General features: G+C 37.8%; 1 protein-coding gene across 4 annotated transcripts; it reads left to right on the forward strand.

The window, feature by feature from the left end:
• Positions 1-1311: 1311 nt before the first annotated feature.
• On the forward strand, positions 1312-19962 carry ZNF248 (zinc finger protein 248). 4 transcript variants are annotated; one of them, XM_082673225.1, is made up of 6 exons: positions 1312-1382; positions 3162-3263; positions 3356-3397; positions 11636-11762; positions 12020-12115; positions 16799-19962. In XM_082673225.1, exons 3-6 carry the CDS (start codon positions 3383-3385, stop codon positions 18277-18279), a joined length of 1719 nt encoding a protein of 572 aa, XP_082529351.1. In that variant the 5' UTR covers positions 1312-1382; positions 3162-3263; positions 3356-3382; the 3' UTR covers positions 18280-19962. The 4 variants fall into 4 exon arrangements, with proteins under 4 accessions (XP_082529351.1, XP_082529353.1, XP_082529354.1 ...); XM_082673226.1 differs by lacking the exon at positions 1312-1382 and adding an exon at positions 2392-2421; XM_082673227.1 differs by lacking the exon at positions 3162-3263 and having other exon boundaries at positions 1326-1382.
• Positions 19963-20284: the final 322 nt, after the last annotated feature.

Here is a 20284-nt window from a genome sequence, read left to right on the forward strand (position 1 = left end):
CTGGATCAGTAAAAGCGCATTAATGGAAAAACTGATGAACTCGGAATAAACTCTGTAGTTTAGTTGATACAATTGTACCCGTATCACTTTCTTAGTTTTGGTAAATGTACCATGGTTATGTAAAATGTTAACAATTAAAGGGACTTCCCTGGTGGTCCAGTGGTTAAGAATACGCCTTCCAATGTAGGAAACTTAGGTTTGATCCCTGGTGGGGGAACAGATCCCACATGCCACAGGGCAACTGAACCCGCACGCGCGGCAACTAGAGAAATCCTCACGCGGCAACTAGAGAAATCCTCACGCTGCAACGAAGGTCCCCTGTGTGCCGCAACTAAGACCTGATGCAGCCGAATAAAAATAAATAAATAAATGTTAACAATTAGGTGAAACTGGGTGAAGAGTATATGGGAACTATCTTTGCAACTCTTCTGTAAATCTGTAGTAAAAAAAGGTTAAATGACATTGATCAAAAAGAGTTAACTACATATTCTTTTATGAAAAGTTCATCATAAAATAATACACCCATATGCTCATACTGTGCTAAAAATGTCATGAGGATGCCCACATAAAAGAATGTATATTTGGTTCCAGGTAAAGCATTTCTGAGAGATGATAAAGTGCTTTCTTCGTAAGTTTGGTGTGTGAACAGTTTCTTACATAGGAACAGTTTTTATTATTAATACTGAATTGCTAGGTTGCTTTTTTCCTCATTCCGCGGAATAACTAGGCTGCTCACAGATATTATTTTAGTTTACATAGATTTACTGTCTAAACTATAGAAGATAAATTTATCAAAACTAAAATAACATCTGTCCACGTTCATAAATTAAATTCATGTACCACTTTGCTTCTCTTGGTTTGTGTCTAGTCGAAAACGCACACTGCTTTGACATACATCTCTGGGACACGGACAGAATCCAGGGTCCAGGTAGCAGGAGTGAATATATCAGATAGTAATATCTCAATCCAGTCAACAAGGCAGAAACTCTCCCAGCTGATTTCTAAAGGAGTGCGCATGGCGTATACTGGGCAAGGTAATCTTAAGAAACGTACTGAACAATTTATGTGCCAGACGTCATCCTAAGTGCTTTTACAATGTAAACGCCCTTAATCTTCATAAAAACCGTTAGCTAGGTACTGTACTACTATTAGCTAACTTTTGTACAATTTAGGAGTGAGGCATTCCTTCTAAAGGTAGAGCCACTTTTCCAACCCAAGCTGCCAGAAGCCAACTTCCAACTCGCCGCCACCGCGCCACGCTGCTCCCTCCCTCTGCGCATGTGCATCCCCGCCTTCTCCTCCCGGCTCGTCCTTCCCCGGCCTCCAGCCCCTCGTGGGAAACAATCCCTGGCCTCCAGGTCCACGCGGCGAGGGAGCTGCGGGTGAGCCCCAGAGGGTGGGGGCGAGGGCCAAGGGGACCCCGCGCGGCTCGGGGAGCCGGCGGAGGCAGCGGTGCCGGGTGGTAGGTTGGAGCCCCGCGAACATCGGCAGGACCCCAGGAGTCTGCGGCGCCTGCAGAACTGAAGGGACTGCAGGCGGCGGCACCTCTGCCTGGAGAGGCCGGAGTCCCGCGCGGAAACGCGGACTCTCGGGCTCGCTCGGTCCTCAGCTCTTCAGCCCTTGAGCTGAGCGGGCGGCGCCGTCGTGTGGCCGCCCGTGGGGAGTGCGCGTGCGTGACGTGTGCGCTAGGCCCGCGGGGAGGGAGCGTGGTTGTCAAGGGGAGAGCGCGTGCGTGACGTGTGATCTGGGCCTGCGGGGAGGGGCGAGGAATGCGGGGAAGAGCGAGTGCGCGTGCGCGACGTGTGTGTGTGTGTGTGTGTGTGTGTGTGTGTGTGTGTGTGTGTGTGTGTGTGTGTGTGTGTGTGTGTGTGTGTGTGTGTGTGTGTGTGTGTGTGTGTGTGTGTGTGTGTGTGTGTGTGTGTGTGTGTGTGTGTGTGTGCTTTACGTAGTGACGTGCCGGGATTATGGGGCGCAGGGAGGATGTGGGAGAGAACGACTGCCCCAGGAAGGGGCTCGGAAATACATGAATTTCCTGGACCAAATAGCCGCTGGGAGATTTGTCTTGCTTAGCTGTAAAATGCAGATATCTGGAGTGCTTGCCCCACTGTGTTGTTTTGAGCGCTCACGTTTTGTTGGCTGCTGTTGTATTTAATTGTTTTGTATGTAATACAGGCGGCTGGAGCTTGGATAAGTCTCTAGGGCCTCCATTCCTCAGTTAATTCGTTTGTGAAATGGGATTGGAGGGGGCTAAACCAGCTAGCCACCAAGGCCTTTTCCTGGCTCTAACATCACCCAGATCCCAAGTTATTATTTATTATGTATTCATTTGTTATTTGTTGTGTATAATCATGACACGGTATCCTGAAGCCATCGAAGGCTGTGTGACGGTGGAAGGTCTGAGACAAATTTAAGAAGAGAGAGGTGAGCTGGAGCTGAGATGGGTGGGCATGCAGGCTGCACAGGAAATGTCACCTGTTTGGAGAGTTTGTGAAGGCATGGTCGGGGTTGAAAGGCTCACCAGCCATAGCTAAGGAAATTCTGTCATTGTCTGTCCCTAACACCTCCTCCTCCCCTCATTCTCCAGTCACTCTTTCCTGAGGTGAGCCGCCCTCAGTGTCCCATTTTTCATGGCATCTAGAGAAATGCTGAGGTTCCTGCTCCCCGGCTGGATAGACGCGCAGGATGGTAGTGCAGGCAGGTCCTTTTTGGGTTATCTGTTGCTTACTTGAAAAATGAAAAAAAAAAAAAAAAAAGAATTGAGCCTGAGAAGGTGAGTGCCTGACGTCATGCAATTTGTTAGTGGTAGAATCGAGGTTGAAAGTCAGGTCTGCAGATTCGTGGGCCACTGCCCATTTTGTGACTGTTAGGTCAAAGTTAGTTTTTTTATTAAAAGATCCTTCTGAAAATTGTAAGCAGGTGAGAACATTAAAAAAAAAAAAAAAGAATTTGCCTTAAACACTCCCATCCCTTTTTTCAGAGGTTTCTTGGATTATCTGACCTCATAGGATTAATGGTGTTAGCAGATAACCAGATGAACAATATGGTTTGAGGTGTTTTTCTCCCCCTACAACATCAGTTTTGGCAGATCCATAGTGTTCCTTCCTTTAGATTACTGTTCAATGTTAAACTCATGTCATGTTTTTAATTTTTCTGTGTCACAGAACCTAAATTGGTAATAAATCAATAAGAAACAAATGTTTACATTCACTCAGTGAAAAGTATCATGTCTAAGCTCAACATAAATTGGAGCCACACATGGACAAGTAAGTATCTTGTGTGTGGAGCTGTGTAGGCAGGTGAATCCAGGAACTACAAGGCAGGTCAAGTTCTTACTTCCTTCTTCCTTCTCCTTCAGCTCTCCCTCCTCCAGTAAGAGTGAAAAATGAACAAATCCCAGGTGAGTTTTTTTTTGTTGTTTATTGCCATTTTGTCTTAAAATGCGTTTTCTAAAGTTTCTAAAGGTTTATAAAACCTCATGTTAGCTCATTTGTATTTCTAGCTTAAGTAGCAGGTAGTCCTGGCTTTTGTTTCTGCATTTCCATTTCCATTTCCACCTAATACGTGCAGTCTTGCTTCTTCACCACCACTCACCTGAATCAGTTCTGGAAAAGATCACCAGATTGTAATCAAATCCATGTTTTTGTCTTTGTCTTACTTGACCCTTTTGCAGCATTTGGTACTATTATCCATAGTCTCTTTGTTTTGGAAGTCTCCTCTGTTGTTGTCTATGATACTACCCTCCTAGCTCTCCTTTTCCTAACTTCTGTCCCTCATGAAGTTGGCTTTGCCTTTTGCCCCAACATTGCTTATCTCTGGATTTATTGCTTATCCCCTGCTTATCTATCCTTACCCAACTGCCCTTCCCAGTATACCTATTTTTCCTGACTGCTTTTGTCTTTTTTTTAAAAAATGAAATAATTAAAACTGTTAGTATATTAACATGGTTTTAAGAAAAAGTAAGTGATACAAAAGAAGTAAGTAAAGGGACTTCCTGCTGGTCCAGTGGTTAAGACTCCGTGCTTCTACTGTGGGGGGATGTGGGTTCGATCCCTGGTTGGGGATCTGAGATCCCGCATGCTGCTTGGTGCGGCTAAAACATGGAAAAAAAAAAAAAGTAAGTAAAAATTCACACCCCATCCTCTCTGTAGGTGATGCTTCCTCCAGGTAGGGTGACATTTATTTCTCATCTAAACTGTGACACTTTCACTGAGAGTGAAAGAAGTTTTATTAACAATTATGCTGAGACAGCTGGCATATATTGGGACAGTCCCAGATGAGTTGCAGTGTACTGTCACCCTACTATAGTATACATTATTTTTATTTCTTATTTGTCCTCCCAGTGTTTCTTTATTCAGTTGAAAGAAAATATGTGCTCCCGGCCTTTATTTAAAAGGGAATCTATTATTAGAGCTTCTTAAATTTAGATGCACCTGTACATCCCTGGCAACGTGTTAAAATGCAGATTTTGATTTAGTATATCTGGGTGGGGCCCTGGAGTCTGCATTTCTAATCAGCTCCCAGATGGAGTTGATTCTGCTGCTCAGGGAACCACACTGAGTAATGAGTGTATACACTATTTCCCATTCTTTTTCTTCTTCTTTTTTTTTTTTTTTTCCTTTTTTCACTTCTTTTTTCAGCCTATTCCCAGGGATCTTTCTGTAACAGAACATCTTTCTTTGTTAACAATCACATGGTAATTCAATTGCGAATGTTCCATAGTTTATTAAACTAGTTATTAACTATTTCCAACCTTTTGCTACTACAAACCATGTTTTAATGAATAGCCTTGTACATGTAGGTTTATTCTACCAGATAAATTCCCAGAAGTGAGATTGCCAGGTCAAAGGGTTGAATACAATTGATAAACTTGATCCTTTTGGTGGGATTATAGATAGTATCATTTTGTATTTCCATTGGTACTGCATGATAGTGCTTTTTCTCCATAGCTTCTCCCATAGAAATACGTGGTTCACTTTTGGACTTTGGCAACTGATAGGTAAAAATTAATATTTTATGTACTTTACATCTGTAATTATCTTAACTATGAGAGAGGTTGAAGATTTTTTTCACGCATCTAAAAGGTGTCTTATTTTTATATTTCTGTGAACTGTCTGTTCATATCTTTTGCCCATTTTGCTCTTAGGTTTCTGGCTTTTTTCTTTTTTTCAATGTCTCGTTAGCTCTTTGTATATTAGGGATACTTATGCTTGTCTTTTATATGAGTTATTTTCTGGTATATCATTTGTCTTTTGATGATTGTTCATGTTTTTTTTTCCCCATGCAGGTATTCTGCTTCAGGATACCACATTTCACTTAGTCATCAAGTTTCCTTAGGCTCCCCTTGGCTGTGACAGTTTCTCAGACTTTCCTTGTTTTTGATGACCTTGTCAGTTTTTGAGGAGTACAAGACAGGTGTTTTGTAGAATGTCCCTCACTTGGGAATTGTCTGCTGTTTTTCTCGTGATTATATTGGGGTAATTGTTTTCGTGTAGAAAGACCACAGAGGTAGAGTGCCATTTGGTAACATCTTATCAGGGTAAATGCTCTTCACATGACTTTTCACTTTTCAACAGATGATGAATCACTTTTGATCACGTGGCTGAGGTCATGTGGTCAACTTTCTCCACTGCAAAGTTATTCTTTTTTCGTCTGTTTTCATACTGTACCCTTTGGAAGAAAGTGGGGAGTTATGCTACACCTCCTTCATGGTGGAGTATCCACATAAATTATTAGGAGTTCTGCACAGGAGACTTGTGTATTTATTAACTCAGTCAGTGTTTAATATCAATATAAACTCACGGCTAGTTATTTTTTACCTTGTTTATAGTCCAGTACTACCTTGGTCATTTTGTTGCTCAAATTGTTTCAGCTTGGTTATTAAATAGAGCCCTTTCAACTGGTTCCTGTGTCTTTCTGATGTACCCCATTATTGTGTTTTTGTTTGAGTACTTCTTCTATACTTTCTGGTAGTAGAAGATATTCCAGGCTCATCTTGTATTTCCTGCCCTAGAATTAGCCATTTTTCCCTGAAGAGCTCTGGTTCCTTTTATTGGAGCATGGTATTAGAAACCAAGATTGGGGGGCTGGATTGCTACTGGTTTCTAATTCCTTAGAGACCCTCTCAGCTGACTGAACAAGAAAATATATATGTATACTAACTCACATGTTTACACATATCTATAAATATTTCAGTATGTAACCGTCTGTGTTTGCATTAAGCTAAGTATTATTTCACACTGATGTCCCCTGCTGTAATCATTATCACATGGAACATTCTAGCGTTCTCTCCTTGCTTGTCTGTAACTCCCATTTTAGCAATCTGTCTACCACCATCCGCACTTCATTTACTTAATTGTTCAGTTCCAGCATACATGTATAAGTGATTTCTGAGTCATTAACCCATGGACTCTTGGTTCCTTCCAGTTTTTGGTCATTATGAATTAAGCTGCTAGAAACATGTAGGTTTTTACATAGACATACATTTTTAAATAGCTGGGGTGTGAAACTGCTTGATCATATGTTAAGACTGTTTAGCTTTGTAAGAAACTGCCAGCCAATTTTACAAAAGTGCTGTATCATTTTACATTCCTACCAACTGTGAATCAGAATTCCTCTTCTGCATCTGGAACTGAAATTGATGTTGTCATTGTTTTGGATTTAACTGTTCCAGTAGGTGTGTCATGGTATCTCATTTTTGTTTTAATTTATATTTCCCTAATGACAGATGATATTGAGCATTTGTTCATAAATTTATCTGCTATCCATATGTCTTTGCTTGACATGTTTATTCATATCTTTGGTCCATTTTTCTATTAGGTGATTTGTTTTCTTACTATTGAGTTTTCAGAGTTCTTTTGCGTATTTTGAATGTAACTTCTTTATTAGATATATATGTTGCAAATATTTTCTTCCAGTCTGTGGCTTGACCTTTCATTTTCTTACAAATGGCTTTTGCAGGGCAAAATATTTTATTTTAAATGAAACCCAACCCATGTATTTTTTTAATGGAATGTGCTTTTTTCTGTTGTATTTAAAAACTCATCACCAAATCCAAGATCACATAGATTTCCTATGTTCTATATTGTCTTCTAGAAATTTAATAGTTTTGCATTTTACTTCTAGGTCTGTGATTCATTTTTAGTTAATATTTGTATAAGGTGTAAGGTCTGTGTCTAGGTTCATTTTTTTGCATAGATGTACAGTTGTTGAAGAATCATTTGTTGAAAGGTTATCTTTTCTCCATTTAAATGCCATTGTGCCTTTGTCAAAAATCAGTTGACTATATAAAACAAACTAGTGAATATAACAAAAAAGAAACAGACTCACAGATATAGAGAACAAACTAGTGGTTACCAGTGGAGAGAGGGAAGGGGGAGGGGCAGGATGGGGTAGGGAATTAAGTAGAAACTAGTATGTATAAAATAAATAAGCTACAGAGATATACTGTACAACATAGGAAATATAGCCAATATTATATAATAACTATAAATGGAATATAATCTTTACAAATTGTGAATCACTATGTTGTACACCTAAAACTTATATAGTAGTGTACATCAGCTATACCTCAATTACAAAAAAAAAAAAAATCAGTTCACTATATATCAGTGGATCTGTTCCTGGGACCTCTGTTCTGTTTCACAGATCTGTGTCTCTTTCAACAATAACACACTGTCTTGGTTACTTGTAGTTTTATATGTCTTGAATCAGGTAATGTATATCCTCTTTTTCCTTCTTCCATATTACGTTGGCTATTCTAGGTCCTTTACCTTCCTGTTTAAATTTTAGAATCATTTTTTCAGTGTCTACAAAATAGCTGGGATTTTTATTTGAATTTCACTGAATTTATAGATTAAGTTGGAAGGAATTGACATGTTAACAATACTGTCTTCTGATTGATGAATGTGGAATATCTCTCCATTTATTTAGATCTTCGATTTCTTCCATCAGTTTTTGTTTTTCTGCATATCCCTGAAATATATTGTGTTAGATTTATATTTGAATACTTTGTTTTTGGTGGTCATATTGTAAATGGTATTTTTTTCATTCAAAAGTTTGAAATTCCAATTGTTTATTCTGATATGGGAAAACAGTTGACTTTTTAATATTGACCTTATATCCTATGATGTTGCTATATTTGCTTATTACTTCCAGGATTTTTTTTCTTTTTCTTTTTGTAGATTCTTTGGGACTTTCTACATAGACAATGTTGACTTCAAATAAAGACAGTTTTATTTTTTCTTTCTAATCACATTTCAGTTTTTTATTTTATTTCAGTTTTTTTTTTCGCGATATGCAGGCCTCTCACTGTTGTGGCCTCTCCCATTGCGGAGCACAGGCTCCGGACGCGCAGGCTTAGCAGCCATGGCTCACGGGCCCAGCCGCTCCGTGGCATGTGGGATCTTCCCGGACCAGGGCACAAACCTGTGTCCCCTGCATCAGCAGGCAGACTCTCAACCACTGCGCCACCAGGGAAGCCCTTTTTGTTTGTTTTGTCTTGTTGTAGGTCTTTCTGTACTAGCTAGGACTTGAATAGGAGTACTAAGACAGGACATCCTTGCCCTGTTCCTGCACTTAGGGGAAAAGTGTCCAGTCTCGTAACATTAAGTATGATGTTAGCTTCTTCATTAAGTCGGGAAAGTTCCCCTCTATTCCTAGTTTGCTGAGAGTTTTTATCATGAATGACTGTAGGATTCTGTCAAATGCTTTTTCTTCATTAATTGATATGATCATGTAATTTTTCTTCTTTGGCTTATTGATATGTTGGATTATATTGATTGATTTTTTTTTTAATGCTGACCCAGCCTTCCATACCTGCAATAAATTCCACTTGGTTATGGTTTGTATTTCTTTTTATACATTGTCAGATTTGATTTGCCAATATTTGAGAATTTTGGCATCTATGTTATTGAGAGACATTAGTCTTTATTTTTTTCATAATGTCTTTATCTAGTTTTGGTATTAGGGTAATGTTGGCCTCATGTAATGAGTTTGGAGGTGTTATTTACCAGAGGAGATTATGGAGAATTGTTATTAATTTTTCCTTAAATGTACAGTAGAATTCACCAGTGACGCCATCTGGGTTTGGTTCTTTCTATTTTGGAAGTGTTTTAATTATTGATTCAGTTTTTTTTTTTTAACAGAAATGAGTCTATGCAGGTTATCTGTATCTCCTTGTGTGAATTTGGTAGCTGTGTCTTTTAAGGAATTTGTCAATTTCATCTATGTTACCAATTTTTCAGGAATAGAATTATTTGTAGTATTCTCTTATTATTTTTTTAATGTCATTAGGCTTAGTAGTGTCAACCTATCTTTCATTTCTGAGATTTCCAATTTGCCTCTTTTTTCTTTTTTTCTTGGTTAGATTGGAGGTTTATTAATTTTATTGATCTTTTCAAAGAAGCAACTTTGAGTTTCATTGGCTTTTTGTATTTTTTTCACATTTTCAATTTAATTGATTTATTCTAATTTTTATTATTTCCTTTACTTTGCTTGGTTTAGGCTTAATTTGCCTTTTTTCTCTAGTTTACTAAGATAGAAGCTTAGGGTTTTGATTTTTAATCTTTTCTAATGTATACATTTGATGCTATAAATGTCCTCTGTGCACTGCTTTCACTGCATCGCACAAATTTTGATACATGGTATTTTCATTTTTATTCCATTTCATTTAAAATATTTTAAAATTTCTTTTGAGACTTCTTTGACTTATAGTTTATTATAAGTTGACTTATAGGTTATTTAAAACTTATAGGTTAGACTTATAGGTTATTTATAAGTATGACTTACAGGTTATTTATAAGTATGTTGTTTAATTTTCAACTCTTTGGGATTTTTCAGTTATCTCTTGCTTATTGATTTCTATTTAATTCCATTGTGGTCTGAGAACGTATTTTGTATGATAGCTGTTGTTTTAAATTTGATAAGGTGTGTTTTGTGGCCAGGACTATGGTCTATCTAGGTGAATGGACCATATGAGCTAGAATAGAATGATAGAATGTGTGTTTTATTTTTTTGGGTGGAATATTCTACAGATGCCAGTTAGATCATGTTGATTGATAGTGCTGTGCAGGTCATCTGTATACTTACTGATTTTCTGCCTGCTCAATCGCTCAAGATAGAAGACCCCAACTATGGTTTTAGATTTGTCTATTTCTCCTTTCATTTCTATCAGTTTTTGCTGTATGTATTTTGATACTCTTTTGTTAGACGAATATGTTTCAGATTGTGTCTTCTTTCTCTAATATGATTTGAACCCATCTAATGGTTCTTAATTTCAGATATTGTAATTTTCAACTTTGGAATGCCCATTTTATGCACGTATGTATGTACCTGTGTGTGTTTGTATACACATGTATCAGAGGTCCCCAAGACCATCACCAGGTTCAGTGATTTGCTAAGATGACTCAGTATGTAGTTGTACTTACTGCTATCATTTATTGAAGTGAAAGGGTACAAAGCACAATCAGCAAAGGGAAAAGGCACATGGGCATAGTCCAGAGGACACCAGGCACAAGCTTCTAAGAGTCTTCTCCCAGGACACACCTAAGTCCTCTAGCAGTGAGATGTGGCAATTGATGTGAAATGTCTGCCAGGGAAGCTTAACAGACACTCAGTGTTCAGCATGTTTATCAGGGGCTAGTAACATAGGTACTTTCTGCTTAGCATATAACAGAATTCCAGACTCCAGAAGGAATGTATGTGTGCAGCAAAAACCATATTGTTTACACAAACAGTTTAGGCTCAGTGAACCATTCTTATTAAGGACTGGTAAGAACCCTCCTGAAATCCAAGTTCCCAGATGCCAGCCGAGGAACACCCTTGTAGCAGATTGTTCAGAGGATAGCAGTCTCAGGCCTGCTCTGTTAATTCTTTCTCCACAACACACATACCACATATCTGTTGAACTTCTCCCATCCTTTCATTTATTTTGTTCATATTTTCCTCTATTTTATTGAACCTATTAATCATAATTCATTTTGAAGTTCTTGTTTGTTCCAATATCTGAGTGTCCTATGGGTACGCTTTTATTTTCTTTTTTTCCTTGGTTTTTGTCTCTTCATATAACATGAAATTTTTTATTGGATGCCAAACATTGTATTTAACAACACAAATATTGGTAGAGGCTCCAGAAAATGATCTCTTTTAGCAGAGAGGATTCATCCGTTTCTCTGTTGGGCAGGTAGAGTACAGGACTGGTCACTTTAATCAGTCACGGGTTGAGCTTGGTTAGGGCCTGTACCATATTAATTTTAATCCCTCTGTTCATTTTAACAACGGAAAGTTTTACTTCCTTAGTGACAGTTAACTTTATAATATAAAAGATAATATGAAAGAACATTTTCTTGGTAACCCCAGTCTACTTTGTGCATAATGCTAGCTCCTACAGTGTCTAATTTAATAAATGTTAATGTGTATGTCTCCTTATCAGGAATAACAGTTGTAGCAACTAGTTCCACCCCCTTAGTGGAAACTCAATTTGTACAAGATATTACTTTTTTCCTACATAGAATAGCATAAAAGAAGGCAATCCTATATACCAATTTTTAGTAAACTCTAAAGAGATTGGTTCTTTTAAATATTTACCACTCATAGAGCTCTGACAATTTCATTATAGAAAAGGAATATACTGTTACAGGAACAAGTGTCATTCAAAGATGTGTGTGTGGACTTCACCCAGGAAGAGTGGTACCTGCTGGATCCTGCTCAGAAGATACTATACAGAGACGTGATCCTGGAAAATTACAGCCATCTTGTCTCAGTAGGTAAGAATTTTTTCTCCATGTGAACGAGGAGCATGCATTTCTTAGTTGATGAAACATAAGAACTCCCTGTGGAATTTTCTGATGGAGATTCAAGGGATCAGATGACTGATCCCTTTTGGCCACTATAAAGAATGGTTTGGTTCATTTAGGCACCTCTTTTAGGTAGCTCCTGAAGCTATACATTTCTTCCCTATCATTTTTTCAGAGTCCCCGAAGCCAGGCTGTTCAGCCATAGTCGTGTGTTATTTTCTTTACAGGGAATTGCATTAGTAAGCCAGAAGTGATCTTCAAGATCGAGCAAGGAGAAGAACCTTGGATATTAGAGGAAAGATTCCCAAAACAGTGCCGCTCAGGTGAGTTAGTGAGTTCACAGGCAGATGGAAGCCAGAGGAAATGAGATCTTAGGGCACTGGTTTATGGTTTATTAACTTTGAACTATTTTTCCAAAAAAACATTTTTTAGCCCCAGACCTTTGGAAGTGATTAAGGACAGTTGGCCCACATCCCTTTGTTACCTTAATCACATTCCTCCATATGTCACTTTCACTCATAAATGCTTCCCTTTGTTATTTGACATTTTAGAGTGATTTACCTATATCCATAATCCAAACTCATTTGGCTTCATCTGAGATAATTTTTCTTGGTTACTTTATCTTTTAAAATTGTTCACCTTCTCTTTTAAAATTGTTCACCTTCTCTGTATTGTCTTTGGACATCTCTTGTTAGGTAGTATGTATTCATGCAATACTTCCATATATTCATTTAACAAATATATGCTGAGCGCCCAATATGACCCAACTATGTTTATAGGTAATTAAAAGAATGTCCCTATTATCACAGAGTGTCTATTACAGTGAGGGACAGAAAAGCATACGTGTGTGTATAGGTATAGGTGTGTGTATGTGTACGGAGTTATACATGCTTGTATACACACACATGTTGTTGGGTGGTGATAAATACTGTAGAGAGTTAAAGTAGTGAAAAGGGGGTTGGAGAATGATGGCATGTGCTATTTGGTATGGAAGTCAAGGGAAAACCTTTTTGATGAGGTCCACAATAGACAAGTCTCTAAAAAATTAAAATGTGAGCTCTGTGGATTCTGAGTATTCCAGACAGAGGGAACATCAGGTGCTGAACTTCTCAGACAGTTGTGCTCTTAGGGTGTTTGAGGAATGGCAAGGATGTCAGTGTGGCTGGAGGTGAGAAGGCCTGGGGGAGATTGGTAGTAGATGATGTCATAAGTAGCATGTACCATGGGAGACCCATTAATTTTATTTTGAGTGAGGTGGGAAATCCTCAGGCTTTTTTGAGTAAACATAAATCAGATGAAGCTATAAGATTGGATTTACAGTTTTAAAGGATCTCTCTGACTTCTTTGTGGTGAACATGTGGTGGGTAGATGATGCTTAGGCACGATCAAGGAAGGAATAACAGGACACTACTATGTACTCGGGAGGAGAGAGGCTAGTGGCTAAGGCTATGTTGGAAGTGCTGAGAAATGGTGGATTTGTACATATATCTTGGAGATGAGGCCAAGAGGATTTGCTATTGGGTTGGATACAGAGTGTGAGAGAGAGAGGAGTTGAGCATGACTCCAGTGATTTGTCTCAAGCACCTGATAACTTAGCGTACCATTTACTGAGATAGAGAAAATTTGGAGGAGAGATTATAGGGGAGTTACTACAAATTTTACATTTGGACACAAGAAGCTGAGGTAACTGTTAGAATCTGGTATTGAAAAGGCAATTTCATATATACATCGTGTGAAGTACATAATGAGACCAGACCTAGAAGTATCCATTCGAAAGGCATCAGCTTTAGGTGGTGTTAAAAGTTGGGGCTAGATGAAGAGTTTTAGATTAGAGATTGGCAAACTTTTTTGTAAAAAACCAGAGAGTAAATATTTTAGGCTTCGTGGGCCACACATGGTCTCAGTTGCTGCTGCTGCTCTTCCTCCTCCTCTTACCTCTTCCTCTTCCTCCTCACTCCTCTCTGCTGCCTCTTCTGTTGTTTTCCCTCTAAAAACATAAAAAACATCCTGAGTTCTAGGACCACTGCCTTATAATCATAGTTTGCTGTCTCCTTTTCTAGAGAGTGATTGTAAATGAGAGAGGTAGTCTTGGGATGGTACCACTTTTACAAGGTGTGTAAATCCATTAAATCTCATCATTAGAGGAGACTGAGAGGAAGTCTGAGGTACAAGAAAATTAGAGAGCCTGGTTTCCCAGGGGTCAAATAAGGAACATTCAACCATCCATTACTGCCTTAAATGGCAACCATGGGATCAGGGTATGGAACCCGTTATCCCCTATTACTAGTTTTTTCAAATACTCCTGATATTGTTTTCCTTTCTATCTTTTTCATGTCTTCATTTTCTCACTTTTCACTGATGTCACTCAAAACCATAACTGTGTCTCTGTTCTGTCGTTCCTGACTTGATCTAATTCCTAATTGGTTTTTATTTTTTTACCTAAAGCATCCAATTTATCTTTCACTAACCTAACAAAATTGCTCCTTATTAATAAATGAATTTACAGTCTCCTTCCATTGACTGTCACAATGTGGTCCTGTTCTATATATCTCCGTCTTTCTTTCTGCTCTTCAGAGTTTATACTAAAACTCATACTATCTTATGTCTTAAATTTCACTTATTAATATTTTATCCTTTTTCTATAACTTTTACTTTTATTTTGCCTTTTCAGAAACTTAATTAAAATTGTAAATGTAAAGTGTTTAAATATTGCATGGTATATAGTAATGGCTTGTTACTATTTCACTTATTTTAAGTTAGAGATCAATTTTTTGCTGCAACTTAAATAGTCCATATTTTGTAACCCTAACCCACTAGTATCTGTATCCCCAAAACTCAGACCTGACCATATGACTGCTGCTTGGGGTTTCTATCATTGTTGAGATTTTGTTTTCCCAAAGAGAAGGCCCTTTCATATTTTTCCTGATTCTGATATTTTAATAATTACTTTGTTGAGCCAAGTTTAAAAGAGATCACTCTTTTTCATCTATTCAGAAAGCATTCTATAGTACTCTTCCTAAATGCACATTTCCTTATTTTGTCCTCATGTACAGGTTGGAAGTAATTCATATGCACATTACTTTCTAAGAATGATTAATGTACCGTGTCCTCAATGAAGTCAGAGGAAACAGGATTTTGGTAACACCTGTCAAGAGCTAGACTGTGGTCATGACAAAGGATTTAGCATTGAGCACTGGATTTGTTTTATTTTACAGTGAATTAAACTTCTTCTAAGGCAGCAAGTGGAAGCTAAACATGGTAGGGATGTTGTAGAGTTTGTTGGCTTTTGTTCTTTTATTAATATTTTTGTGGTTTGTTGTTTTAAATTAAAGTAAGTAGCATTTCCTGAAGGATGTCCAGGTCCCAAGGAGAGCCAAGGCTGGAGTGTAGCTAATTAAGTGAAATGTGTGTTTTTAGGAATGAACAGTTTATGAGCGCTCCAGCTAGAGTTGCACAGATAGTTTTTAATGGATTTGTGGAATTGTGATTTGAGCTCTTACTGTGAATCTAGTTTTTGTTTTGATTTGTGTTTGCCAGTACAAAAACTATTATCAGTTAGCCTTTGGAGCAGTGGGCTCAGGACTGTTCTAGATTTTTTTTTAACACGTAATTAACATTGTTGCATTGGGTACCAACAGTAAAGTATAGACAAGAATTTTTTATGATAAAGTTTGTTGAAGGTCTCAGAACCATATAGAAAAATGTGATCATTATGGGTCTCACCAGTAAGTAAAAGCCACAGATGAGGCTAGATATGAAAGCAGAAAACCTCACTGTAAAGATAAACCTAGATATAAAAGCAGACTTAAAAATCAGTATTGCTTCAGAAACAAAATTGTTATGGGGGAAAGTAGACCAGCAGACTGAAGTAAAGAAACATATGACTTGATGGTTGGGACAACTTCATTAACAGCTGTGAGAAAACCAAATGAACCTGGTCGTTTTGCAGAGATGGTCTGCCCCTCCTCTATTTTGTATTTCCTGTTGGACATTTGTGTTGTTGTGAATCACAGCTAGATAGAGAGTTAGAGTCTGGGTTAAAGCACTGTCCCTTAAAACATGAGGAAATAGGTGCTTTCAGAAATTTATTTTGATGTTGCTATATCAAATGGGAAAAAGAGGAATGGCAACATGCATATTAGTGAGGATCCTACCACAGTAATCAAGGTGTGGGAAGATAAGGACAAGAAACCATAATCTGTCTCTGTCAAACTGAGTGCTTCCTCTAATATGTTTCTCAGACAGCCTATTTTCCTTTAAAAAAACTAAACAAAAACAAAAAACCTCCTTTGTTGAACTCATCCAGTTCTCGGAGTTTCCTGCTCCCTACATGAACAATGCTCAGAAAATCTCCATCCCTTGCTCACTGTGTCTTGAGTTCATTTCATCTTCTCTAGCCTGCTGCTCTTACAGCATTAAAAAAAATAATTATTCCTTGTGAATTAAAGGAAAAACTAGATCCTGGGCTAGCGGACAATTCTTCTGAACCTGAGGAAGTTGGTGTTTTCAGAACTTTAGGCTGGTGTTGATGTGTAGAGTAGAAGCAAGTACTCTAGTAGGAATCCCACCCAGCAATCAGTGTCTGAGGGGATTAGGACTAGACTGTTCTGTCTCCACCAAACATAGTTCATCCCCTGAAAGCCCTTGTCTGCTAATCTTCAGTGTCACTTTATTCAGTGTTCAGTGTCTCTGTTGGGCTCACTCCATTCTCTTGAGCTTCCTGATTTCTGAATCAGCCACTCACCGGTTCCCTGTGCTTTGAATTTACTTCACCTTTTTCTGTCCAGCTTTAAAGGTTATATTAATAAAGTATTCCACTGCAGTGTGTATTTATTTTCCACTCAAACTAGAAGTGTAAAGGAAATGTATACTTGGATTTAGTTTACACCAGAAAACTGAGCCTAAAACAAAAGAATCGACTGCGTAATAGGGCATTAGTGTAAAAGTCCAATTCCATTAGAAATGTACTAGGATTTATAAGACGTGGTTATTTTTCTCATTTCTAGAAGACTGGAAAGTTGATGACCTGATAGAGAGCAGCCAGGAAAATGAAGATGAACATTTTTGGCAACTTGCTTTCACCAACCAAACGTTAAGTACAGATAGTGGTGACAGAGTAAGGAAAACTTTAAATCTAGGTACAGACTCTGTTCCTTCAAGAAATTTTCTGTATAAGATATGTGACACATGTGAAATGAGTTTGAAAAATATTTCAGGCTTAATTATTAATAGAAAGAACTATTCTGGAAAGAAGCCTGATGAGTTTAATGTATATGAGAAATTGCTCCTTGATATTCGGCATGAGAAAACTCCTACTGGAGGGAAATCTTATAAATATAATCAAAAAAAGAATCGTAGTCTGGATCTCACTCAGCCAATTTTTGACCCACCTTTTGAATATAATGAAAATGGACAAGGCTGCCATGGGGAGGCAGACTCTTTCACAAACAAGAAAGCTCAGATAGGAGAGACACACTGTAAGTATAATGAATGTGGAAGAACTTTCATCCAAAGTTTAAAGCTTAATTTATCTCAGAGAACTCATTTGGAAATGGAGCCATATGAATGCAGTATTTGTGGGAAGTCCTTCTATATGGATTTAAGATTGGGGCATCAGAGAGCTCTTACAGGGGAAAATCCTTATAATGAATATGGGCAGATTTTCTGTGACAGTTCAGCTTTCGTTATCCATCAGGGAAATTACACAAGAAAGATCCCCCATGAATATAAAGTAAGTCACAAAATGTGGGAAAAGTCAACCCTCTTTAGACATCAGATAGTACACATGGGGCAAAAACCTTATGAGCACAATGAAAATGGAAATACTTTCAACAAGAAGTCACATCTCACCCAACTTCGAAGAGCTCACTCAGGAGAAAAAACCTTTGAATGTGGTGAATGTGGGAAAACATTCTGGGAGAAGTCAAACCTCACTCAACATCAGAGAACACACACAGGAGAGAAACCCTATGAATGTACTGAATGTGGGAAGGCCTTTTGTCAGAAACCACATCTTACCAACCATCAGCGAACACATACAGGAGAAAAACCCTATGAATGTAAGCAATGTGGAAAAACGTTCTGTGTGAAGTCAAACCTCACTGAACATCAGAGAACACACACAGGGGAGAAACCCTATGAATGTAATGCATGTGGAAAATCCTTCTGCCACAGGTCAGCCCTAACTGTGCATCAGAGAACACACACAGGAGAGAAACCCTTTATATGTAATGAATGTGGGAAATCCTTCTGTGTGAAATCAAACCTCATTGTACATCAAAGAACTCACACAGGAGAGAAACCTTATAAATGTAATGAATGTGGGAAAACCTTCTGTGAGAAATCAGCTCTCACTAAACATCAGAGGACTCATACAGGGGAGAAACCCTATGAGTGTAATGGATGTGGGAAAACCTTTAGTCAGAGGTCAGTACTCACTAAACATCAGAGAATTCACACAAGGGTGAAAGCTCTTTCAGCATCCTGAACATTCTGAAGCCTTTATCCACTCTTTCAAATTTGTTATACAGGTTTTTAAAATGAGATTAATGAAACCCAAAGAATGCCACAAATTATTAGAAAGTGAAGTTTTGTTGTGCTTCAGATAATTAGTACTAGAATGAAACCTTATAATGTTTTGAATATGTGAAAGCTTTCAAGAAAAATTAAAACCTTCCATCAGAAAATTTATATTGAGGGGAAATTCATTTAAATAATATGGCAAAAACCTTTATCTCAGATTTATGTTGTGTAGTGCCATATTCTGGATGTGATGCCGAAATTGTATTGTAAATCTAATGGATGACACTCTTTTATAGTCATATTCACAGAATCATAAGTTTAAAAAAGTTAAATGACAACAGCATTAAACATTTATGTGAAGAGTCCTTGATGTTTGCAGGCCTTATGTGAGTATGCTAATATCATAGAAATTTGAGGTATTCTTGATATGTATATTAGAGCCCAACATGCTTGTGAAGAGAAACTCTGAACCCTTAGTTAAGTAACTATTATGGTCTATATTAATATTTCCCACACTAGATATCATCAGTGTCTTTATAGGTTGACACAATTATGTACATATGGATATGTAAATATGTTTATACACACATACCAACACACAGTGGTGTACTGCAGTAAGCTTATACTGGCTTGCAAGTACTGCTGATTGTTAAATTTTCAGGAATTTTGTGAGCCAGTTGTTAAAAAGAGTCATTATTTAAAAATTAAACTATATAAACTTACAGTTAAATATTAAAAAAGCAAGGTAATAAGTACTCAACACTCATTACTTCCTAATTATTTTACAGTATTTTGCTGTTATCTTTGTTCTTTAGGTTATTTGTATTGTTGAATCTGCATGGTGAATACTGTATAATGATGTGCTACTGGACATCTCTTCCCAGCTCTACATTCAGTGCCATCATGTTGGTAGCTTGGCTTTAGTGGGAGTATTTACACCATGATAATTGGCAAACTCTACAAATCAGGGTTTTGTTTTCTCAGAGAACCTGTAGTCACATATTTACAGTAGCACATCACTGTGTATTTATGAAAATACATTTGGAAAATTTAAAGTACAAGCCACATACCCCTTTTTCCGTTTTCTGATATAAATAAATGGCTATGGCCATTATTGCTGAATGGCCTCTTGAATAAAGAAGCCAAAATATGTTTTTGTGAGGTTTTTAACTACCTCTGCATCAATCCTATTCTAAATACTACCAGAGTCTCTCTGTAGTATGGCCAGTATATGCTATTTTACAACCATATTGCTTACCTTTCTTCTGACTTTGCTGGCATATGTGAATGAGTATGGCCATTTTTACTGAGCTTCCACTTCCATAAAAGAGCCAAACAATATTTTTCTGAGGTTACTCAGCTGCCTTGGGTCAGTCAATAATGCAAATGCTATTAATAACAACGATATTTACATAAATTTCGCAAAGGTTAACATCAGTTATGAACAGTAATGCTCACTGCATTCTACAAATAAAAAGTAGTGGTGTATAATGAAATGCCTCTGTCATATTCTTGGTGCTTTGTTGCTGTATCTATTTAGGCATGATGTGTGTAACCCGAATTGTATGTAACAAAGGAACTATGTATTTAATTTAATAGACTGTAATATACTGTCTCTCTCTCCTTTGTCTTAGTGTTTCCTTTGCTTCCTTGGAACACATTGAAAGCAGTTCCAAGAGATACTGCCCACCCAACAGCCAATCCCTACTTCTTAGTTGCTGGGCTGTTTTGTCTCTTTGTCCGTCCTTCCCCCAGATGATTTAGGGGTAAATCCACATTAGTCTAAGTTAATCATGAATATTCTATTCTAATGATTTTGTTGGGATGGATATGGGAGCAGTGAGATATTTGGAAAATATTCTGCAGTGCTTTGGGGAAAGATCTCAGTGATAAAGTATTGTCATGACATGGGAAGAGATTGTCTCTCTTCTGCTGGACATTTTCATGTCTGTATGTTACACTAGATTATA

This window comes from Grampus griseus, assembly GCF_964374135.1.
Source record: "Grampus griseus genome assembly, chromosome: 16".
NCBI classification, from domain to species: Eukaryota; Metazoa; Chordata; class Mammalia; order Artiodactyla; family Delphinidae; genus Grampus; species Grampus griseus.

What these genes read in the sequence shown, in the direction of transcription:
- ZNF248 (XM_082673225.1), top strand. An exon ending in CAGCCATCTTGTCTCAGTAG is followed by an intron (nt 11,763 to 12,019) that starts GTAAGAATTTTT and finishes TTTTCTTTACAG; the next exon opens with GGAATTGCATTAGTAAGCCA. An exon ending in CCCAAAACAGTGCCGCTCAG is followed by an intron (nt 12,116 to 16,798) that starts GTGAGTTAGTGA and finishes TCTCATTTCTAG; the next exon opens with AAGACTGGAAAGTTGATGAC.